Genomic DNA, 19,755 nt, shown 5'->3' on the forward strand with positions numbered 1-19,755 from the left:
TGTATTAAAAAAAATATATTCTTGGCATCCATGTATTGAAACAGTATTGCCACACACAATATATGGGATACTATGTTGCACTGATTTATTTTTCCTACCTGTAAATAATAATAATTTTGGGGTTACATGCCATTATTATCAGCAGTAATAGCCTATCTCTCTCTTTCTAAAACCTACTAAATGTGTGGTTTTCAATGATGCCTTTTAGACTTTTACAAATCTCCGTAGAAAACTAGAGCAGCACCATGCAGCTTAAATTCTCACTCAACCGCTTATAAGTAAATAGAATGGCATAGCAAGCACAATAAATAGTTTATCACATGTCCTTAGAAGTAAATCGAAACGTTAAAACATTGATTCGGGCTACAAACAGTATCTCTGAGGCAGACAGTCCCATGTTTATCACATAAGGACCTGTCAGGTTCTTTGTTTGTTTTGTCCACATTGTAAATTTCTAATGAAATGTGAAAAATCTTCTAAGCAGAGTAGAAAATGAACATATGAATCATTTTATCCCCCTAAAACCCAAGTGACATGTTGTAGCTTTAAGATTAGAACATAACTTTATTACTCTGTGCTGCACATAAATCATTTAAATGGAATCTATTGTGCATGGAGAGGGGTGTTTGAGGAGGATTTTTTCTGACTCTGAGAGCACCACCATTTCTCTCAAAGAGGAAGAGCAGACCACGCCACCAAGAGCGCCTGCTGCCATGCTTGTAAACATTTCATTTGTACTGATTTTAATGGAGTTCCAGTGTTGCATAAATGTTATTTTAGATTTACTGTGCCTTCTAAGGAAAAATAATAATGTAATGGGAAACACAGGCATGCAACACACTGTATGGCAATGCTATGAGTGGAAATGAGCCCGCTCCTACAGCATGCTGTGAGTGTAGTTATCAGAAATTATTACTATTCTCATGTATTTTGTGTACACTTTGGGGGCTCACTGCTCAATTTGGAAAATTGCTCCAGCACAGATTCTCAGCATTAGATAACCTACTGCCCCAGGGATAATTACTTTCCTGTGCATTATATAATTCTTTTTGGAGTCATATTCATAGATACACTCATTACAATGATTTAGTCCTCTCTCTGCAACACATTATTCATTCGAAAGGAAAAGGCTATTCATAGCATGCTCATGGTTTCTCAAAAACACAACCTAACATCCTCCTCTACTGCGGATATCCATCCCTCCTCTATCCTAGTGTGCTCTTTATGTGCTCATGTCTTTAACTTTTTATTTAACCCATTTATGCACTATTTATATTATTCCAATCCAGGTGTATGCATTTTTTCTTTCTCTTTTGTTTTGCAGCGTTCAAAACACTCAGCGCTCACTGCACTTTTCTCTGGATCTATATAGATTTCTTTTTATCTTGTCAGGTCCCATCTGAGAACTATGCATGCCAAACTGAGACCTACTTCTTGAATGTCTAATTTTAGCTTTTGGTTCATAAAACTCATATTTTTCTCTTTAGTACCTAAAGTTTTCTCCCTAAAAAGTTTTTTTTCTTATCTGAATTGAAGGTCTAAGGAGAGAGGGCGCTGCATGACTGCAAAGCCCTCTGGGATATGACTTGGGGTTATATAAATAAAATTGACTGACAGCTCCTGAAAACTTGGCCCTGAATCCTAAATATGTATTTATTTTCTGTAACTTCAGCTGGCCGCTAATGGCTAAGACCAACAATTAAAATTTAATTCAGAAAAATTGACATCCTAAAAGGAGCTGTATACAACATTCACAACATTGGTTTTGCACAGTTCCAAACACAGATCCCCCTGGGGGAAAGTCCTATGTTTGTTTGACCATCCACCATCCCTACATGCCTCTACAAGGCTGTTCACTCTGAATACTACTTAATACTACTAGCAGCCTTCCCAATTTCATGGGCTATAAACAAATTATTGGCTTATGGTTATGTGATATACAAATTGTGGTACATTACTTTTCGTAGCTATGGATTCAAACAGTGCATAAGAAAAGCCAGGCTGACAGAGTTAGCTCTGTCAGCAGTGTTACCCTTGTTAACACTGTTTATTGAGTTAGCATCATTAGCTGCTAGCCACCAGCTCAGCAACCTCCATGGTGAGAACCGTGTGCAGACAACCTGACTCAGAGTCTGATTCATAGATCTGCCCTGAATGTTGTGCACAGCTCCTTCAAGTATTTTTTTCAAGACTTAGAAAGTCAGCTCATCTGCTTCATCAGGACTGTGTAAGTGTTGTTGGGCCAACTTTTATTGACAGTAACCAAACAACCCATCAATTTTAATTTATGTTTAGACTCAGATGTTACTAAATCCTGATTGGTGAATGGAAGTTTGCGACATCACTTTTTCCTCTTATGGAGCCCAGCCCCTTTCAAAACCATGAAAAAACACAGAAATCTCTAATGTAAAAGAGGCAAAAACTGTCCCCACTTTAGGGAATACTTCTGTGTTTCTAAAGGTCCCCATCGATCATGGTAAGAACCTGATTGAGAAAATATGTTTTCAGGAGACTTTAATTTGAAATAAATGTAGATAATAATCCACACCACAGCTGTGCCAAGGTTTTTTTTTTTTTTTTTTTTTTTAAAAACCCTCGAAATGTGCTTCTTTTTAATTCCATCCTGGTCCTTTGGGATTGGTTCAGAAAAATCAATAAGGGATACCTGGCTTGTCATATCAATGTCATTCATCAAAAGTGTCCATACTATTTTGTACCATCTGTTCAGTATTTCCAGTTTTGTAACTGCACCTATGATAAGAAAACACAAAATTGGTTTCCTCATATGTCTGTGACTTATTAAGCAGAAAAACAACAACAACAACAAAAATTGCCTGTGATCACCAGACCTCAAAGTGCAGTGAAATAGTGTTAGAAAAGGCTTAAAAAATAAATATCAACCAAACTTGGTAGAAAGTGGTAATGTCACTATATTCCCAGATGAGGCTGTAAATGCATGCATGGATGGACGCATGAAATTGCTCCAACAGAAAATGTGAATGTTGATGTCAGCGGCTGATACCTTGAATCATTATAAGGGACATTCGTCATGCAGCCCACAGTGTCGGCAGATGCTTTTTTCTGTCTAGAGCGTAAAAGGCAAACTGGCTAAGGCTGAATTGAATTCTTAAGAAAAAAGATGCCCCGACGCATAAACAGTACAGCCAGATGGCCTATGGTTCAGCTCAACCACAGGGGGTCTCCACTACACACCAGAATATCATGTTAGTCTGTGAGACCCAGACCGATTTTCAGTGGCCTTTTATGTTATCAGTGTGATCAGATAGACTGCGGCTCAGATCGTCAATGAGAGACACAAGGCAGAAATAGTGAAGACACAGCACACTGGGGTTACCGTTTTCCTTTAATTCATTCGATCCATCAAAGGATTTACAAAGCCTGCTATTTAAATGCTATTTTTTTTTTACCAAAACGATAATACCATTCATTAATACAGCTGCACACTGTCGACATATCCGGACTCCAATTAGATTATTATGTGCAGAGTAGCACCCAGAAAGTCAACGAAGAGGCAATATTTCATATCATAATAGTTCTCTCTGTTAAGATAGAAATAAATCCATGCAATATTCATCTCTAGCCACTATATTTCTTGTTTCAGATTTGGCACCATCCTTAAGATGAGGTCAGAGGGAGCACCCTGAGGTCAGACTCAGGTTTCTTAGTTAGGAAATAAAGACAATAATTTTCCTGAAAACAATTTGAGTCCAATAGTCCAGTATCAGTTTGATTCTTAATGCGATGGCTGTTCAAGTACCAAGGGTTAATTACCTTTCATTTTACAGAAACGGTGATGCAAAAAGCCTGAACCACTGAAGGGATCATATTATGTAAACCGACCCATTCCATTGTTTTTAAAAAATTCTCAGATAGTATCAATAACTGCATGATTTATAAATGTGTTTTTTTTCTCCTAAGTATCATACAAGCTTAGTAGCACTACACGTCATGTAGCGGTCAGTGCTGTGCAACAAATATTCAATAATACTACTGATAATAACAATATTAAGAACGATCATAACAATTCATCGTAAAAATTAGCAAATGCTATTCAACTACCATGTAAAGGAAATGTTTCGACAGTGTGCTTTTTCTTCTAAAAACAAACAAAACGGAGAAGGAAAAAAAGAGGCTGTGGGAGCACAGTGTGAAGATCACACTGCTCTCACAGAAATTGGCACTGTAACATACTGTACACTCTAAAAGACTGACAGTCCCTCAGAAACGGAGGGGAGCTGTCAAAAAGGAGCAGAGAAACATGCAGGCCTCTGGTTTGGCATTAATGTCAAAGGCCTTGCCATTCACTCTAGGACAGGCAAAAGGAATCAGGCTCAGGAAACATGCCCAGAAAACAAATGTTAAGGAAATAAGAGGAAAAAAACGTCCTGCAACTTGAAGAAATATTCCAGTTGAGGGCTGCAGGATTAACTGATAGTGTGTCTGATTTGAAGTGGATGAAGTATATGAAGAGTAAATCAAACAGAGCAGCAAAGGTAGGATGCATTAGAGCGGGCTGGGGAAGGAGTTGGCAGATTCATAAATAATTTTTGACCTAAGGGTTGTTTGCACAGTGATAACCCTGCAGAACTCATCTCGCTGTTGAAACATTAGCTCGGCACCTTTCAATAAACACGGAGTCTATTTATTTATTTGCAGCAGAACTGATGTGCAGCCACCTTCTTCTTATTACCAGAGCAGTTGGCACAAGCTGAAATAATTCGCAATGCGAGATAAGGTTTCTGTTTCTAGGTTCTAATCTGAATCTGACTGTACCGCAGCGCTAAAACGAGCGGGTTAATTGTTTGTGACTCTGGAGGCAAATTGAAAGAGAAACCACCAGTAAGGGAAGTTTCAAATTTTAGTAGTGCTTTCATTAAGTGTTGCTACAAATAGTCAAACCTGTGCACTGAAAGCAATAAAAAACTAACGCCAATTATGCTCAAGATAATACAAAAATTAACTCTGCTCTGTTTTATTCAGATAAAGGGAAGGGGAATAAATGTTTAAAAAAGTCATAGATATTGGGCAAATTTCTGTTTCCTGAGGCATGTTAAGATCTAGCACAATAAAAGAAAAAAACATCTCTCATCTCATTAAGCACTGAGCAAGGCTGTTCTCTAATAACAAAGCAATAACAAACCTATTTAACAAGACATGATACGCTCACTGGGTTGCCAGTTTGGTAGCTGACTCCCCAAAAACCTTCAGCCACCAGGACAGAGCTGACCAACAACAGAGTGTCCACGTGGCAAAACTCAACTCAACGCCTATGGCCAATAGCTTCAGGTGTGGTGAAGACAGAGAAGACAGGCAACGCCATGCCTGCACCCGTACAGCTCTACCATTAGGTCATCAGAGGATGGTGCAGAAGAACTTCTTCTCCCGGAAAGGGTTCTCGGAGGCAGGGACGGGCATGATGAGGGGGTCCTCGCGTATGTGGGCGTCGCAATACGCCATCAGGTCTGCAGCTGCTTTGGAGACCTGAAGTGTTGAGACAAAAGGACAAGCATATGTGATTTGGCTATTACATAATAACTGTTACATAAACTTATTAACCGAGGATCACAGAGAGGTCTCCCTCATTTGACTCTGTCTTTTTGTTTAAATCTTAAATTATGTTTGGGAGGTTTTTGGTTTATTAAAATTAAAACTTAGTCGCATTCTTCTCCAGCGCAAAATGCTTTATTTACAACTTTTTCAGCTATCGTGCCTTCATCGGCGTGGTGTCTGAGGGAGTTTCCGGTTTTCTATTTATAATTCATCAGTAGTCATGTGATTTAAAAGTTCAAATCCAGCCGGGGACCTTTGCTGTGTCTCCGTCTCTCTTTATCTTCTACTCTCATCTCTCCCCCCGTTGCTGTCTAATAAAGATAGAATGACCCCAAAATAATTGAATTGAAGACTAAGGCTGAATTTTAGTTAATGCAGTATAGTATTTAAGTGTTAAATTGACTTAGCTAAGCCAATAAACACTTACTGACAAATTTATACAGTACAGCTGACGCCCTTGGTGTAGATTTCTGGTGAGGAACTTGGGACATGTACCCCTCAATATTTAGAACAAGTGCATTTGTCCCCCCCAATAAAAATATTAAAATAGCTGAGGACTTTTATTTTGACAAAATTTAAAACATTTCCACCATAAATTGATGCAGAAAGGGGACATATTGGTGAATAAAAAATTCAGCTGAAATGCAGGAATTTGTTCCTCAAAATTTCCTGTGGAGAGACCCCAAATCCTTCATTTCATATGTGTCCCTCTCAATATTGAAATTAAGCCTGAGGCTGATGGGAATGTCATTACTTTTGTAGGTATTTGGTAAAAAACCTAAGTATTGGACAAGTGAAAATTGTCTGTGGCCTCTGGGGACCATGAATGTCTGTAGTGAAATAAATTGATCATTACCGACAGCAGACTGATCAACCAACATTGCCATCCATTTAGCCACACCATTGATGGGTTTTAAAAGGAGCAGTGTGTACAATTTAGTGGGATTTAGTTGCATCTAGTGGTGAGGACTGAAGATGCAACTAGCTGAAACTTCTCCCTGTTAGAATTCCTTCAGTTTTTATAGTTCAGGAGGTTTTTAATGGAAGCTGAATTATCCCCAGAGGTCTCTTCCTCTCAAAAACTAACAGACTAAGTGATTTATACTGGTAAAAACCATAAATAAAGCAGTTTTAATGTTTAAAAAATCCCCTTTTCCACCGATCTTATCACAGAGAGCCTGCTTATTACAGTGTCCAACCCAAAAATGCACATGTCCCTTTCCAGAGCCAGTACATGCTTTTTCCATCGGGAGCTACTGTAGAAACAAGGTGGTGAACATGGCAATCTCTGTAGACGATCACCCGTGTCCTATGTCAAATTAAACTGCTCATTTTAAAGTAACAAAAATACCACAATTCTTATTTTCAGTTGACTATACACAAAAGAAAGCATACTTATTATATTATATTCAATTTCCACTAATATATCACGTAAATCCTACACACTGGACCTTAAAGTTGGTTTGCGTTGTTGGATGTTTTTGCATTTATGGTCATTTCTCTCATACATTTTACTATCCTTTAAAAGTAAATATTGTACAGGTGACTATGTTGAGGTGAATAAAACATGGAGCCCTGAAGAAGAGTTGTGCGACTCTTCTTGTGTGCTTTAATTTTGATAAACGTGCACGATAAATGATAAACGTTTTGGAGTTAAACTCACAGCAGATGAGACACGTCCAAAGTGTGAGTGACTTGAAACTGCACATCATGTGTGCGTCTGAGTCGTCGGTGCCTGTGGCGACTGCACTGATGCCTGTTTCCTCAGCCTCAGGCAATAAGACGAGACAGCTCATCGAGATGACTGACAGGTGTTAAGGCGGGACCTTGACCAGCTGAGGGGAATCGAGGCCAGGACTACCATCACACTTTCTGCCTCAAGGCAAAAAGTTGCATTGCGTAATTTTGAAAGTCAAATAGTGACTAGTATATATTTTACAGTACGGACGGACAAACTGTGTGTGAATGTGGGCTACTGCTGCTGTTACGGGAGGGGAGGCTGCAAATGGAGAGCAGAGGAGCAGCTGCATCAGAGGGACGGCGAGGGCTCAGGGATCTACGTGGAGGACAGAGCCATCTGATCTCCTGTCTGCCATTTCACCTCACCCACTGCTGCTCTCACAGGAGAATACAACACACTAATTCATCATGCTGCTTATGAGCTTTAGCCTTAAACATGGATAATACAATATTATTTTTACAGTCTCACAGCAGGAAATGATACATCTAAAGGGTTGCTCAGGTGAGAATTCTGCATTTTAAAAGGAACAATAAGGCTAGTGTTATTCTCTTTTTTCTTTTTGTCACAAATCCCATGAAAAGACCATTAACCAACAATATGTTAGAGAGTCTCTCAAGTCTTTCAGCCTTCCCTTCCCTGTGGCCGCAAACCCATTCGCTCCTATATCTATTGATGCACCTCACACATATATACATTCACTTTTTAAAAATGGCAAATAGAATTTCTGAAATAAAAGTGTACTGTGGTTTCTCACAAATGTTGCTCGAATGTGAGCAAGTAGTGCATTTGCTGGGGACACATTTGCAACAATGTGGCTCATAAATGCGTTTTAATGTGTTCGGGTAACAATGCAGGGAGAAAAGAATGACGTATATCAGGATTTGGCTGCACATGAAGTAACTGTCTTAGGAAAAGTTCACAAAAGCATTCACATCTAGACGACAACAAACTAGGTGCAAGACAAGAGAAGAAAAAAATAACTATGACCTAGTATAGTAGGTATTTGAAGGTGTGTGTCTGCACCGTAACTTGTCTGATGAAGAGCATGTAGCTTGAAACGTCACCTCAGTGGTAACTGAATTAAATATTTATGGCAGCATAGTTAAGTGTGTGGACTTTGCGTTTTCCTCTAAGTGCTATATAGTAGGCAACTGGACTTGCCTGAGTTTCCTGAAGATGTTTCATTTCTCAGCCAAGTTCAGTTCAGAAGAAAAATCAAAAGTGAAGAAGCCTCTTGGCTCAGAAGTATCTTCAAGAAACTCAAGCAAGTCCAGCTCCTTACAATGTAGCATTTAGAATTACCATGACCTGGATGACTGAAAACCTTTAACAACTTTTTGTTTTCTCTTCTATAGTTATCATAGGAACAATTGTTGGTTTTAGTCTTTTCATGGAATTTGATAAGAAAATATAGAAAATATAGAATATCACATGCAGCATTGTATTTTATCATGTAAGCCACCTTCCTGTGTTAAAATAAACAGTTATTTAAGAATAAATTGATGTATTTTTCTTTTATCTTAGAAGCAAAATCTCTTCGGGTTGACTTACTGTATCTTTACCTCAGTGCTTCCCCACCTATGGTTCTGGGTATATTTTCAGCTCTACAGGGCATCTAGCAATCCTTCAAATAAATCACCCTGAGAAGGAGGTCATTGCTTCATTTTAAGGGGTCACATAAAGCAAAAAGTTATGGAGCCACTGAGGCACCTCATGCTGTGCTAGTAAATCTATATCAAGATATTGAGTCCACAGCCATGCTAGCAGCACAGTGAGGCTGTATTCAGACACAGCAGTGTTTTCAGCTTCATGCGAACATCAGTAAGGTAACATGCTCATAATGACAACACCACAGTGTTGAGCAGGTTTCTTGTTTACCAAAAAGTGCTGCAGGGATGACATTTTGTTTGTGTGGGCTGATGTGCATGTTTGTTTTGTTCTCGATAATTATTGCTATTTACAAATATGAATAAAAGTTACAGCACAAAAAGAGTTTCCACCTTATGCAGCTTATCAAGCAATTGTAAAAAAAAAAAAAAAAAAACAACAAAAAAAACCTAGCAAACAAAAACAAACAACAACAACAATAACCCCCCCCCCCCAAAAAAAGACATGATGAGTATTTAACTTAAGAAAATAGAAATAAATAGGAGGGTCATGATGAACCTTCTATATTATTGTAACAAGAGGACAGATGTGCATTATTCTACCTGCATGCTTCATTAAAATTAAACATTTTAATTTGGTAACTGTTCCAGCTGTTGTTGGCCAACACGCAAACAAGCTTTGCCCTGGTTCCCTCTTTAAAAAGCCTCTGGTATTTTTCCATTGAACTGTGGATTATTGCAGTAAATAAGATCTGTGGTTGACAAAAGTTTATGATAACTGCATGTTTTGTTCAGCAAGATAATCTTCACAAATGATTTTTGAAGCACAAATGCAATCGCCAGAAGTATGTCTGCATGACTTAACACCCATACCACAACGAGGCTGTAAAGCTGCGTTTGGTGTTATGTCGTTCAGTGATCTTATTGAGCCATTTGTTAGCAATCATTTTCTCTGAGACACAAAAAGGCTTCGAAATTCATGAGTGGGATTATTTATCGCCATATTTTACGATGTAGAACAAAACATGAAAGTCCCTTCAGCTTGTTAACCACAGACCTCATTTACAGGTTTAAGGACTCATACCTGCACTTCTCCTTTTTCACCATCATATTTGGCCTTGTTAGCATGCTAATATTTGCTAATGTGCACTAAAAATAGCTGAGGATGATGGGAACATCATTAGTTTAATATGTCAAATACATGGTACTAATCAAACTGGTTTACTGTATTGGAGTCATACTCAGAGCTGTCAGTCATATCAAAAATTATCTGCTGACTCAGAAGACACAATACATTAAATGGTTAATCATTTTAGTTACATTGTTATTTAATATTTCTGTCTCATTTGACCTCATTCAGGCACTAATCTGTACAAAGCGGGAACACTAACAAACCCTTCTCTTACAATGCAACTAAACAGCTGAATTCTGTTCATAATCACAGTAAACGAAGTATTTATACTGATACTTATATCATGTAACTGCAGCCAGTGTTTCCGCAGAGGACAGGAGCCCCACAGGACAAAAAGTGGTATTGCACGGTGTGTGTCATTAGGCCCAGACTGACTGTAATTACACTGCAGCCCCATGGTGGAAGGAGAGTCCTTCTAATTAGCACAGATCACATTCCTTTGGCTGATTGAGCAATTAATGAGAATGTGGTGATCCCTCAATCAGCAGCACAGAGACTCCTCCTGTCACTGATACACACTCTCCCTCATCAGATCCCTTAATTAAATTTAAGGGATCGCCAGACGTGGCCAACTGTCTGTTTCCTCCTCTTTCTCTGTACTTTTCTCTGCTTTCATTTGCAGCCATGCTCTACTTCAGTGGCTCTTTTTTCAGGGCCGTTAATAAAGAATGACTTGGATCTCCACATCTGATGTGCCAAGTGGTTATTAAAGCCCAAACAGCTACCTGTCTTTTCAATCATCCAACAACTGTGGAGAAAATAATACAGATGTAAAATCATGCTGCTCCTGAAATTGTTTTTAGAGGGACCAACCAACTCTCCCATCTGAGGACTTAAGGTATTTTTTCCCTTATGAATTAGCAAAAATGTTATATAAATACCTAAAATACAATATTTATAACTGCCTGAGGCCCAATGTGGCCTGCTGTCTTAATGAGTGGAAACATATTTTCTGCTTAATGCATTCATTAAGTTTTTCTTGGGACATTATTATGGCTAATAATTTGCTGAGAAATGTGAGCTCTGATACAGAGAGTGAAACTGTATGTGAACCCAGTGCATCTTACCAAATATTTTATATAAAAGGTCCTCACAGTTGGATGAATTAAACTTTACCAGTGTCATGTTTTACTTAAAGGTCCAGTGTGCAAGATTTTGGGGGATTTAGTGATGTCTAGTGATGAGGATTGCAGATTGCAACCAGCTGAAACCTCTCCGGGTTAGGATTCCCCCCGCAAAACATGAAAATGCAAACAGCCCCGTACAGAGCCAGTGTTTGGTTTGTCCATCTGTCCCTATGGGCGAGAAACCACTCCATGTGAAGATATAAACAGCTCATTCTAAAGTAACGAAGACAGTATTCTTATTTTTAGTGGATTATACACTAAAGAAAATATACTCATTACACTATATTCCTACTCTGCCAATATGGCCCCCTAAACTCCACATTGGACTTTTAATTTTGAATCATATGTTTGTTTTTGTAAGAGATGAGAAGTTTTGGCCTGATTAAACACTTAAATAACTCACTGAATGAATTCAAATATGCCAATAATAACACTACTTTGTCTCTGACAAGTTTTAAGTTTTGGTGCTCTTACATTTTCACATAAGAGCAAAAAATGCTCCATACTGCAGCCAAATGAGGCTGCAGAAGTCAATTATTCAGTGAGCTTAAATATCTCTCAGACCTACTATGGAGCTGAGTGAAAGCCTCTCAGATATAGATCAGTGTGACATTTAAGATTCATTCACATTCAAGTCTGACGTGTCTTTTTCCATAAAATGCTAAGGTGACAATAAAACTGACAAGTCAGATCTATTCAGACACCATGTGATCCGAACACTTCTCAGCTCATTTAACAGAACATCATTTTACACTTTTTTTTTTTTTACCATTTACCCTTCACCTTCAGCAGCGCTATAAATGAGTTAGTTAACCTTGCACACTATTTTTGTCCATGACAGCAGATTATTATGTACGCTAATAAACAGTTTACAACTTTAAGAGCAATTCAACCATGACCTTGTTATGCTTGATGCTGGTGCCATTTTTCATTTTTGTAACGTTCTTTTGTTTTTCTTTTGTCCATCATACCCGCTCACTGTGACAGTCATTTGATTCCTCTCACTACAAACAATATGGTAAACACATATTTATGGTTCTATTTTTTCAGCTGTGTCACCGTCCTTTTGATGTGATGATGTGAGTCCACTGCAGAACTGGCTGTGGGCTGAACACAATGTGTAAATGTATAACAACTGAGGACAAAATTCACTATTTACACTGGTTGGTCTGATGAAATTGGTGTTCAAATGTTCAAAATCCTGAAAAATTTTATGCTAGCTGCATACTGATAAACCTTCAGTTATTTTTAGCATTCACACGCTATGCCAAGACGGACTGCTAACCTAAATTCTGAAACACATAGCTGAAAAATGCGTGTGCCTCTTCTTGGAATAGTTGACTCAGGCCAAGTGAAACATTTAATAAACATCTCAAGCTTTGATGTTGATTTTTGATTTCCATTATAATATAAAGGCCTTATATAAAGGATGCCTTTGCAGCCACAGTTTTTTGATACTTAATGTGAACAGTTTTTTCTCTTAGCTGTTACATATGATATGATGTGAACATGGCATTAGTCTAAGACTTTACTCAAACTTTATTTGCGTTCTGTTGACAACAGCAGAAGTTGCAGGCTCTGTCTAAAAACTGGAAGAGCTAGAGGCCGCTGTCGCCCAAGACCCCCACGAAAAAGCAGACCTCCAATAAGGCTGCCGGAGGTTGTGTCTAATCTGTGTTATTTTTCCCCCATAGCCTAGTCCTGCTCTACTATACTGTGATAGGCTATTAACCCTAACCATAACCTCTTTGACCTAAATGGTAAATGGACTGTACTTGTATAGCGCTTTTCTAGTCTTATTGACCACTTAAAGTGCTTTCACAATACATTGTCACATTCACCCAGTCACACACACATTCACCCAGTCACACACACATTCACACGTTGCCGAGGCTACCGTACAAGGTGCCACCTGCTACTCAGTAATCATTCACACACACTCACACTCTGATGATGCTCATTCAGAAGCAATTTAGGATTCAGTATCTTGCCCAACGACACTTCAACATGTTGCAACGGGGGAGCAAGGGATCGAACCGCTGACCTTCCATTTAGAGGACGACCTGCTCTACCTCTGAGCCACAGCCTAACCCCAAACTACGTCTGTCTTCGATGCGATGAAGTGACGAGTACTAGCCAACCAACGCAGGAGGGCTGCATTATAGGTGTAACACTCTTGAGAAAAATTAGTGTGCGTCTGATCGTTGTATTTCAAAGGTTTGATCTTTACCAATGCACTCAAAATAGTACAAACGTAGCCTAATAATACCACAGACTATTATTACTGACATTGCCATTAAAGTTCCAGTGTATAGGATTTATTTTTCTTTTTTTCTTCTTTTTTTAAATTCAGCCTTTTTAGCAATTGATGAGCTGGAATGAAATACTGTTCAATTCTAAAGAATATTATGAATATTATGGTTTAAATACTGTATGTTTAGGGTTTCATGTCATTTGTATTTATTCTGCAAATTTATGTATCAACTAAAAGTAAACATTGTATTTTGCAAAAGTATTTTTTCAAAATATGATCGTAAAATCACTTTAAGTCAATGAAAAACAACTTCTTGATTGATAATCAATGATTAGAAGTATATTAGATCCAAATATGTACATATCTTAAAAAGACTTAAATGAAACAATGTGCCAAAAAGTCAACTTGTAGGTTAAATTAGAGTTCCTCCTGAAACATCTCCCAAAGTGTGATTAGACGTGGGGGATAATCACTTTGGGGTTTTTTTTAAAGAAGAGTTTTTCTTGTAAGCAGCCTTTGTTGTGCTGAGTAGGGATGATGGTGTATGGCAGACTTCCAGGCCCCGGCTATAATGCTGAGCGAACAGCCTCGGGGCTGTGGGGCAATCATTCCCTGAGCACATGAGGAGCATACCGAATGAGCTGATGACACGGCCTTTTAAGTTGCACAAGAAGTCGTTCATGAACGATGTTACAAAGCACCGCCCCCTTCATATGCCAGAAACATATTCATGTAAAACAGTCATTTATTTGGGTGCAAAGATCATGCAGTGAAAAAAAGACCTCTAGGAAAGGTTCGATCTAATGACTGGTATATGAAAATCTCTATTTAAATATGAATATTATGACATTTAAAGCACAGTGACTGACCCCAACTATAAAGAGCATAAAGGGCTTTAAAGTCAATATTTAACCAGGTGTTGTATGATAGGGACAGATTATGATGACTCCTTCACAATAAAAGCTGCAGGAGGTTATGGGTATCAGGAATATGATTATTGCACAGAAAAAGTGAACAAATAGTCCAATTTTCTTTGCTGCAACTGCAAATCTGAATCAGTGAAACTCACAAGCCTGCTGCACACTTGCCGAAATCAAACACTGGCAATGTAAGATGAGAAGAAGCCTGTATGAGTAAGTGCTAACAGAGGACAATCTCTGTGATCACACTCAGAGAAGATGACCCAAATTGGTGGAAAACTAATGTCAGAAGTGGTCAACAATCACAGAGGCCTAGCATGCCTCCGGGTTCATCCCTCGCTGTTACCACACTGGTGCTACTGGAGTCTCCCAGCAGTGCACAGTGGCGTTTCGCAGTGACGCTGACAGAGAGGTGGCCGCCGTTACTTTTTAGGTGAACTGAAGCTTCATGTGATGTCTGTCAGAAGTAGTTGCACTAAATTGAGCTGAGAAACATTAATTTAGTTGGCAGCCCGCAGTCGGCTGTTGAAATAAATCACAGGAACTCCAATTAGGAATAATTATAAATGTTTATAGATGTGAAAAAAAGTTGTGGAAAGCCTTGTGTGGCTCCAGAGGGAGCTGCAGAAAGTCTGGAGACTGCCTTGTGTGATGTCATTTGAGTCAGTGAGGCAAAAAAAAGGGGGGGGGGGGGGGGTTCAAGTTAGAAAGAAGTGACTTACAAAAATGTATAATACCAAACAATTAACTATCTGTGCCTGTGCTTCCCTTATCGACAAAGTGAAAGATCTTTTATGCACAACCACTGGGTCATAGTCCTGACCTCTAATGAAACTTTATTTACTATCACAACTTTTATTATTATTTTTACTTTTCATTAAGTTTGATATTCTTAGAAAAGAAAAAATTCTCTAAAAAAGTTGATTACGAAAAAAAAGAAGTGAGTTCCAGACCTCTGTAGCTCATCATCTCTGCTTGAGGCCACATTAGAAGATGGTTTACTGATACTGTATCAGCCCATATAATATATGGGTTAATGCATTCATAATGCACTGAGGTGGCAACTAGTGCTGGAGAGAGCAGCCAGTTAGCTTAACTTAGCATAAAGACTGTAAACATGGGGAAACAGTTAGCCTGGCTGAGTCTGAAATGAAAAGAATTCACCTTTCAACACTTTGAGAGCTCGCTAATCAGCATGGTTGTATCTTCATTGTTTAATTAAATGTAAAAACAACACTAAGATTTGAGGGGATTGTTTGCAGGATTATTTCCTCTAAAGTAAAGAGAGTGAGATCAAAATAAACTTATTCTAATAGGTTTTTGCTGTTGAGCTCCTCAGCAGAAATATTTCCTGAAAGTTTGTGTTACTGTTCACTATTTAACTGTAAATATAATTTATTCTTTCGGCATTGTGTTGTTAATGTGTTAACTGGCTAAATGTTTGTCCTAAATACGTCCTGTTGGTCTTCATTTTTTACTTTTTAAATGACAAGTGACTGCTGTGTGCTGGTACATAAAGTTATTTCCTCTCACACAGGGGCAGAAATATTTGTCAGTGGGTTGAAGTCTTTGCAGTGTGTTCAGTGCAACTTTTGGCCGAGACACAGGCAACTTGAGGCGACACAACACTTGGACTTCCTTGCCATAAGTTCTTAATGTCAGTTTAGTGTGTCTGGGTATTTAGAGGTGCTTGTAGGCATATTTTGCTGCCTTTGGACAAAACCCGGCCTGCTGTTTCCCCAATTCCAGTCTTAATGCTAGGCTAAATCAACATGGGAGCATGTGTAGTTAGTCACAGAGGAGGTACAAGGTAATGCTAATAACTAAACACCCACCTTGCTCCTCTTGTCATTTTAGTTTAGACGCTGTTAATACTTTATAACATTATTATCAACAAACCCCATTAAACTGACCAAAAACAAAACTGTGGCAGTGTGTCTCTCAAAACCTTCTTCGCCTCTCTGAAGCCCAGTGGCGACGGCAGACAATTTCTTTTTGGCTATATAAAGGTGAGGCTAAACCATACATTGGTGGGGCTTAAGTCATTGTCGAAATTTCAAAATAAGTAATGATGCCCTTTCAACAACCAGAAATAATACACAAGCTGAGATGATTACTATAGGATGATTGCAATGACTTCTTTTTCCACACACAACAACAAGCACAACAGATGCAGATGGTCTACTCCTCAGGTGTGGATGAAAAGATATCCAACATGCTCAGCACATTTACTATCCATCGGCGTTTGAAAATCAAACGGTCCATTTTGACATTTCAATTTCCCCACTTAAATTCGGTTAGTTACTAGCTAGTTTTGATGGAAAGGTTACAATCGGCAGCCACTCCTGTGTTTAATTAATTTTTAGTAGTCACAGGTATTTATTGGCTCAAGCTCAGCTGACGATGATGGAAATACTACGCCTGTGTGGATGTGCTAGTTTTAGCCCTTTGCTGGCACGATACAATGACGGCCCACCACAAAATACCGTCCATCTCTGCCCAAGCAGCACTTGAACATTGTTAAAAATAAGTAGGCAACAAGTTTCACAGAGAGATTGAATAAGTAAGAAATATAACAAAGAAGTGAGCACATTTTCACTGGCCTCCATGCTGCTCTCTGCTGTTTAAGCTATTCTCTGGCCTGTTGGTGACGTTAAACATATCAAACCAATAAAAAACTAAACTAAAAACTAAACAGAAAGGCATACTACTGCAGACCCGTGTACACAGTGTCGGTCCACCGGCAATGGGGATGCAGTCGGTTTCCAATTTTTCAACTGTGTTTAAAAAACCTGCGTACATGCGTTTATTTTGATGGGAAAATATTGCATTAATAGGGGACTAATTGGAGAAGTGGATTGATACACATTTGGTCCACTAGTGAGTATTTACAGCAGCATGATGTGTACGTGGGACTGAGTTCAAATAAACAGTGCTGACTGTGATGAAGGAATAGGCTTGTTGATGTTTTTGTTAATGGTTTTTGGAAATCAATAGCAACAATGTTTTAACCTATTGAGTCAAATAAATGAATGTTCAGACATTAAATGTACACTGGGAGCTTAAGACTGTCATTCATAAAAAGAAAGCTATCGTACTGCTCTAAACACTCATGTTAAAGTAAGTGGAGTTTAGATACACAGATTTTTAGCGCATTAATCACATTATTCTACAGACCTTTTACGCTTGTAGTTGTATAAAATGGCAATACAGAAATTTTGACTGTGACTGAGCAAGGTGATTTACAAATCCACACAGTGAAAATGTGGTCAAACAGAAACAAAAAGCAAATATTTGCTCACAGTCACAGGTAAAAATAAAAGTCCCCTACCTTTATCCTATCCATGCAGGCCTCCATCTTCAGCTGCTCCACAGCTTTCCTGGCTTGGGAGATGCTGGCCGTGCTGTTGTTGGCGATCCCGTCCTTCATGGTGTTCCTGTGACGCCAAACGCAGGCACAAAGGGGGACACAAAGAGTCAATGAACATCACATTAAATCCACAAAGCAGCATCACCCCCCTGGCCATGTCTCTACCCCCACCCCACCCCTGTAGCAGCAATTCTCTTCCACAACCTTTTTTATTTAAAGGACCCATTTTGTCTGGGGGAATCTCTTTTACGGCAGCCAAGCTCCATTTTATCTGAAGAAAGAGATTAAAAGGCAGCAGCTGGACAGCATTTTGTCATTTTACAGTCAGTGATCATGCATGATTATTTCTCCTGGTTTGGTCAAGTTGTCTTGTTTGCTCAAGTGCTTTGCTTAAGGGCACTATAGAAGACATTTTGGGAGTTTATGTTGCCTCGTTTCCTTTGAATAATCAGCTCTTGAAAACTTTGCTCCCTCTGTTTCACAGCTACACAGACTGGAGCAGATCGGTCCACTCTTCACCTCCATACATTCAACTTCTCCACAATGTGCATGAATGCAACTGCACCTGATCCATTACAACCTCCCTCTCTGTGCATGCATCATTGTTAAACTAAATCTTGCTCTGATTTTAGGCCCCCTTGACCCCCTCACTCCTGAAATGTCCCAGTTTGGCAGCTACAGCAGTGAGAGAGAGAGAGCCATGACACCTGATCACAGCTGTGTCTTATACTAACGTGCATGAAAATATGAAACATCTCACTGAGGTGGGGTGAATCAATTCACACTTAATGTGGATTGTTGTTGCATCGATTTGCTTATTTATCCCATTTCCATCGTATCTAGTCGATTTTTTGTGTATTTAGACGGGTATTATAGAGCAGATGTTTTGTAAAGGGGGGGTGCAGACGGTGAAATCATTTTCCAAACCCACCCTTCATGCCTCTAAAGCCAATTTATTGCTTTTAATCACACCCTCGTAGGAAGCTATCAGGCCTTTTCCTTTTAGGTTTCCCTCCGACTCGTACATCCTGAAGCTCACACGGCTGCAGCTGGGGCTCAAACGGGGCTCTACGGCGTTTTATCCGAATGTAACGATGCTAATTGTTGATGCAGATCTGTCAAACATGGGCGACTCTTATTTCTAAGGGGATTAAATTGTGAACACACGGCGTGCGAGCTGCGGCCCTGGTTAGAGCAGAAAAACAGCAAACCACACATCATGATAAAAAAAAAAACAAAATGCATGGAAATATCTCTTGATGCTTCGCTGCATTGCTCGGCTAGGAGCACATTAATGTAGGCTACAGCCGCCGACCTACCTGAAATGTGCCAATGCTTTTCCAATTTGGAGAATTCCGGGTTGACTCCACCCAACACACACATACACACACATACACACGCACACACACACACGCGCACGCTCACACACACACACAAAAAGAGGATCTGTCAAATATCAAATGATAAGAGGAAATCCCAGCCTCGATTCGCTCTGGACTGAACCCGAGGAGGTAAATCCTGGCGTTTTAATTTCGCCTCAGCGGCTCGCTCAGTGTGAGTCGTGCGTATTCCGTGTAGGAAGATGAGATCCAAGCGGTGAGGTCTTGTTGAGCACCACGGCTGGACTTGGAGAGATGTTACGCATGCAGCAGGGGGGGAAACCTCTGTATGACGATCAGATACAGGCTGTGGGGCAGGGAGCACTCGATCAGTGGACCAGGAGCTGCAGCAGCAACAAGGCAGGAGGCGTTTTCTACTGAACAAGCTGGCCCTAAACGCACCGAGGCAGCCTATTAGTCGAATTAGGATCTGCTGCTTTTCTAATTTGCTTTATTGCTGCAGAAGGCACCTGAGATCTGCAGGCTTCCCCATTTCATTTTTACATCAGCTTTGACACCACCGGGTCCCCCCCCCCTCATAGTAGCTGCAGGGCCTCATCCATAACAACGCCACGGCGGTTTGGGGGGGAATTT

The 19,755-nt window shown here is 39.5% G+C and overlaps 1 protein-coding gene across 1 annotated transcript; it reads right to left on the reverse strand.

Annotated features, from left to right (window-relative positions):
• Positions 1-3,352: 3,352 nt before the first annotated feature.
• LOC121954659 (guanine nucleotide-binding protein G(I)/G(S)/G(O) subunit gamma-4) lies at positions 3,353-19,521 on the reverse strand. Its single transcript, XM_042502308.1, has 3 exons — positions 19,102-19,521; positions 17,744-17,849; positions 3,353-5,502 (listed from the first exon to the last, which is right to left on the reverse strand). The coding sequence occupies exons 1-3, from the start codon at positions 19,173-19,175 to the stop codon at positions 5,374-5,376; spliced, it is 309 nt and encodes a 102-aa protein (XP_042358242.1). The 5' UTR covers positions 19,176-19,521; the 3' UTR covers positions 3,353-5,373.
• Positions 19,522-19,755: the final 234 nt, after the last annotated feature.

This window comes from Plectropomus leopardus, chromosome 15 (genome assembly GCF_008729295.1).
Source record: "Plectropomus leopardus isolate mb chromosome 15, YSFRI_Pleo_2.0, whole genome shotgun sequence".
Classification (NCBI taxonomy): domain Eukaryota; kingdom Metazoa; phylum Chordata; class Actinopteri; order Perciformes; family Serranidae; genus Plectropomus; species Plectropomus leopardus.

Bases quoted from the DNA above. Each gene is read 5' to 3' on its own strand.
- LOC121954659 (XM_042502308.1), bottom strand. From the start codon at position 19,175: ATGTGTGTGTATGTGTGTGTTGGGTGGAGTCAACCCGGAATTCTCCAA. The intron at 17,850-19,101 runs GTAGGTCGGCGG...TTGGCGTCACAG, and splicing joins AAAGCATTGGCACATTTCAG to GAACACCATGAAGGACGGGA. The intron at 5,503-17,743 runs GTAGGGGACTTT...TCAACACTTCAG, and splicing joins CCTGCATGGATAGGATAAAG to GTCTCCAAAGCAGCTGCAGA.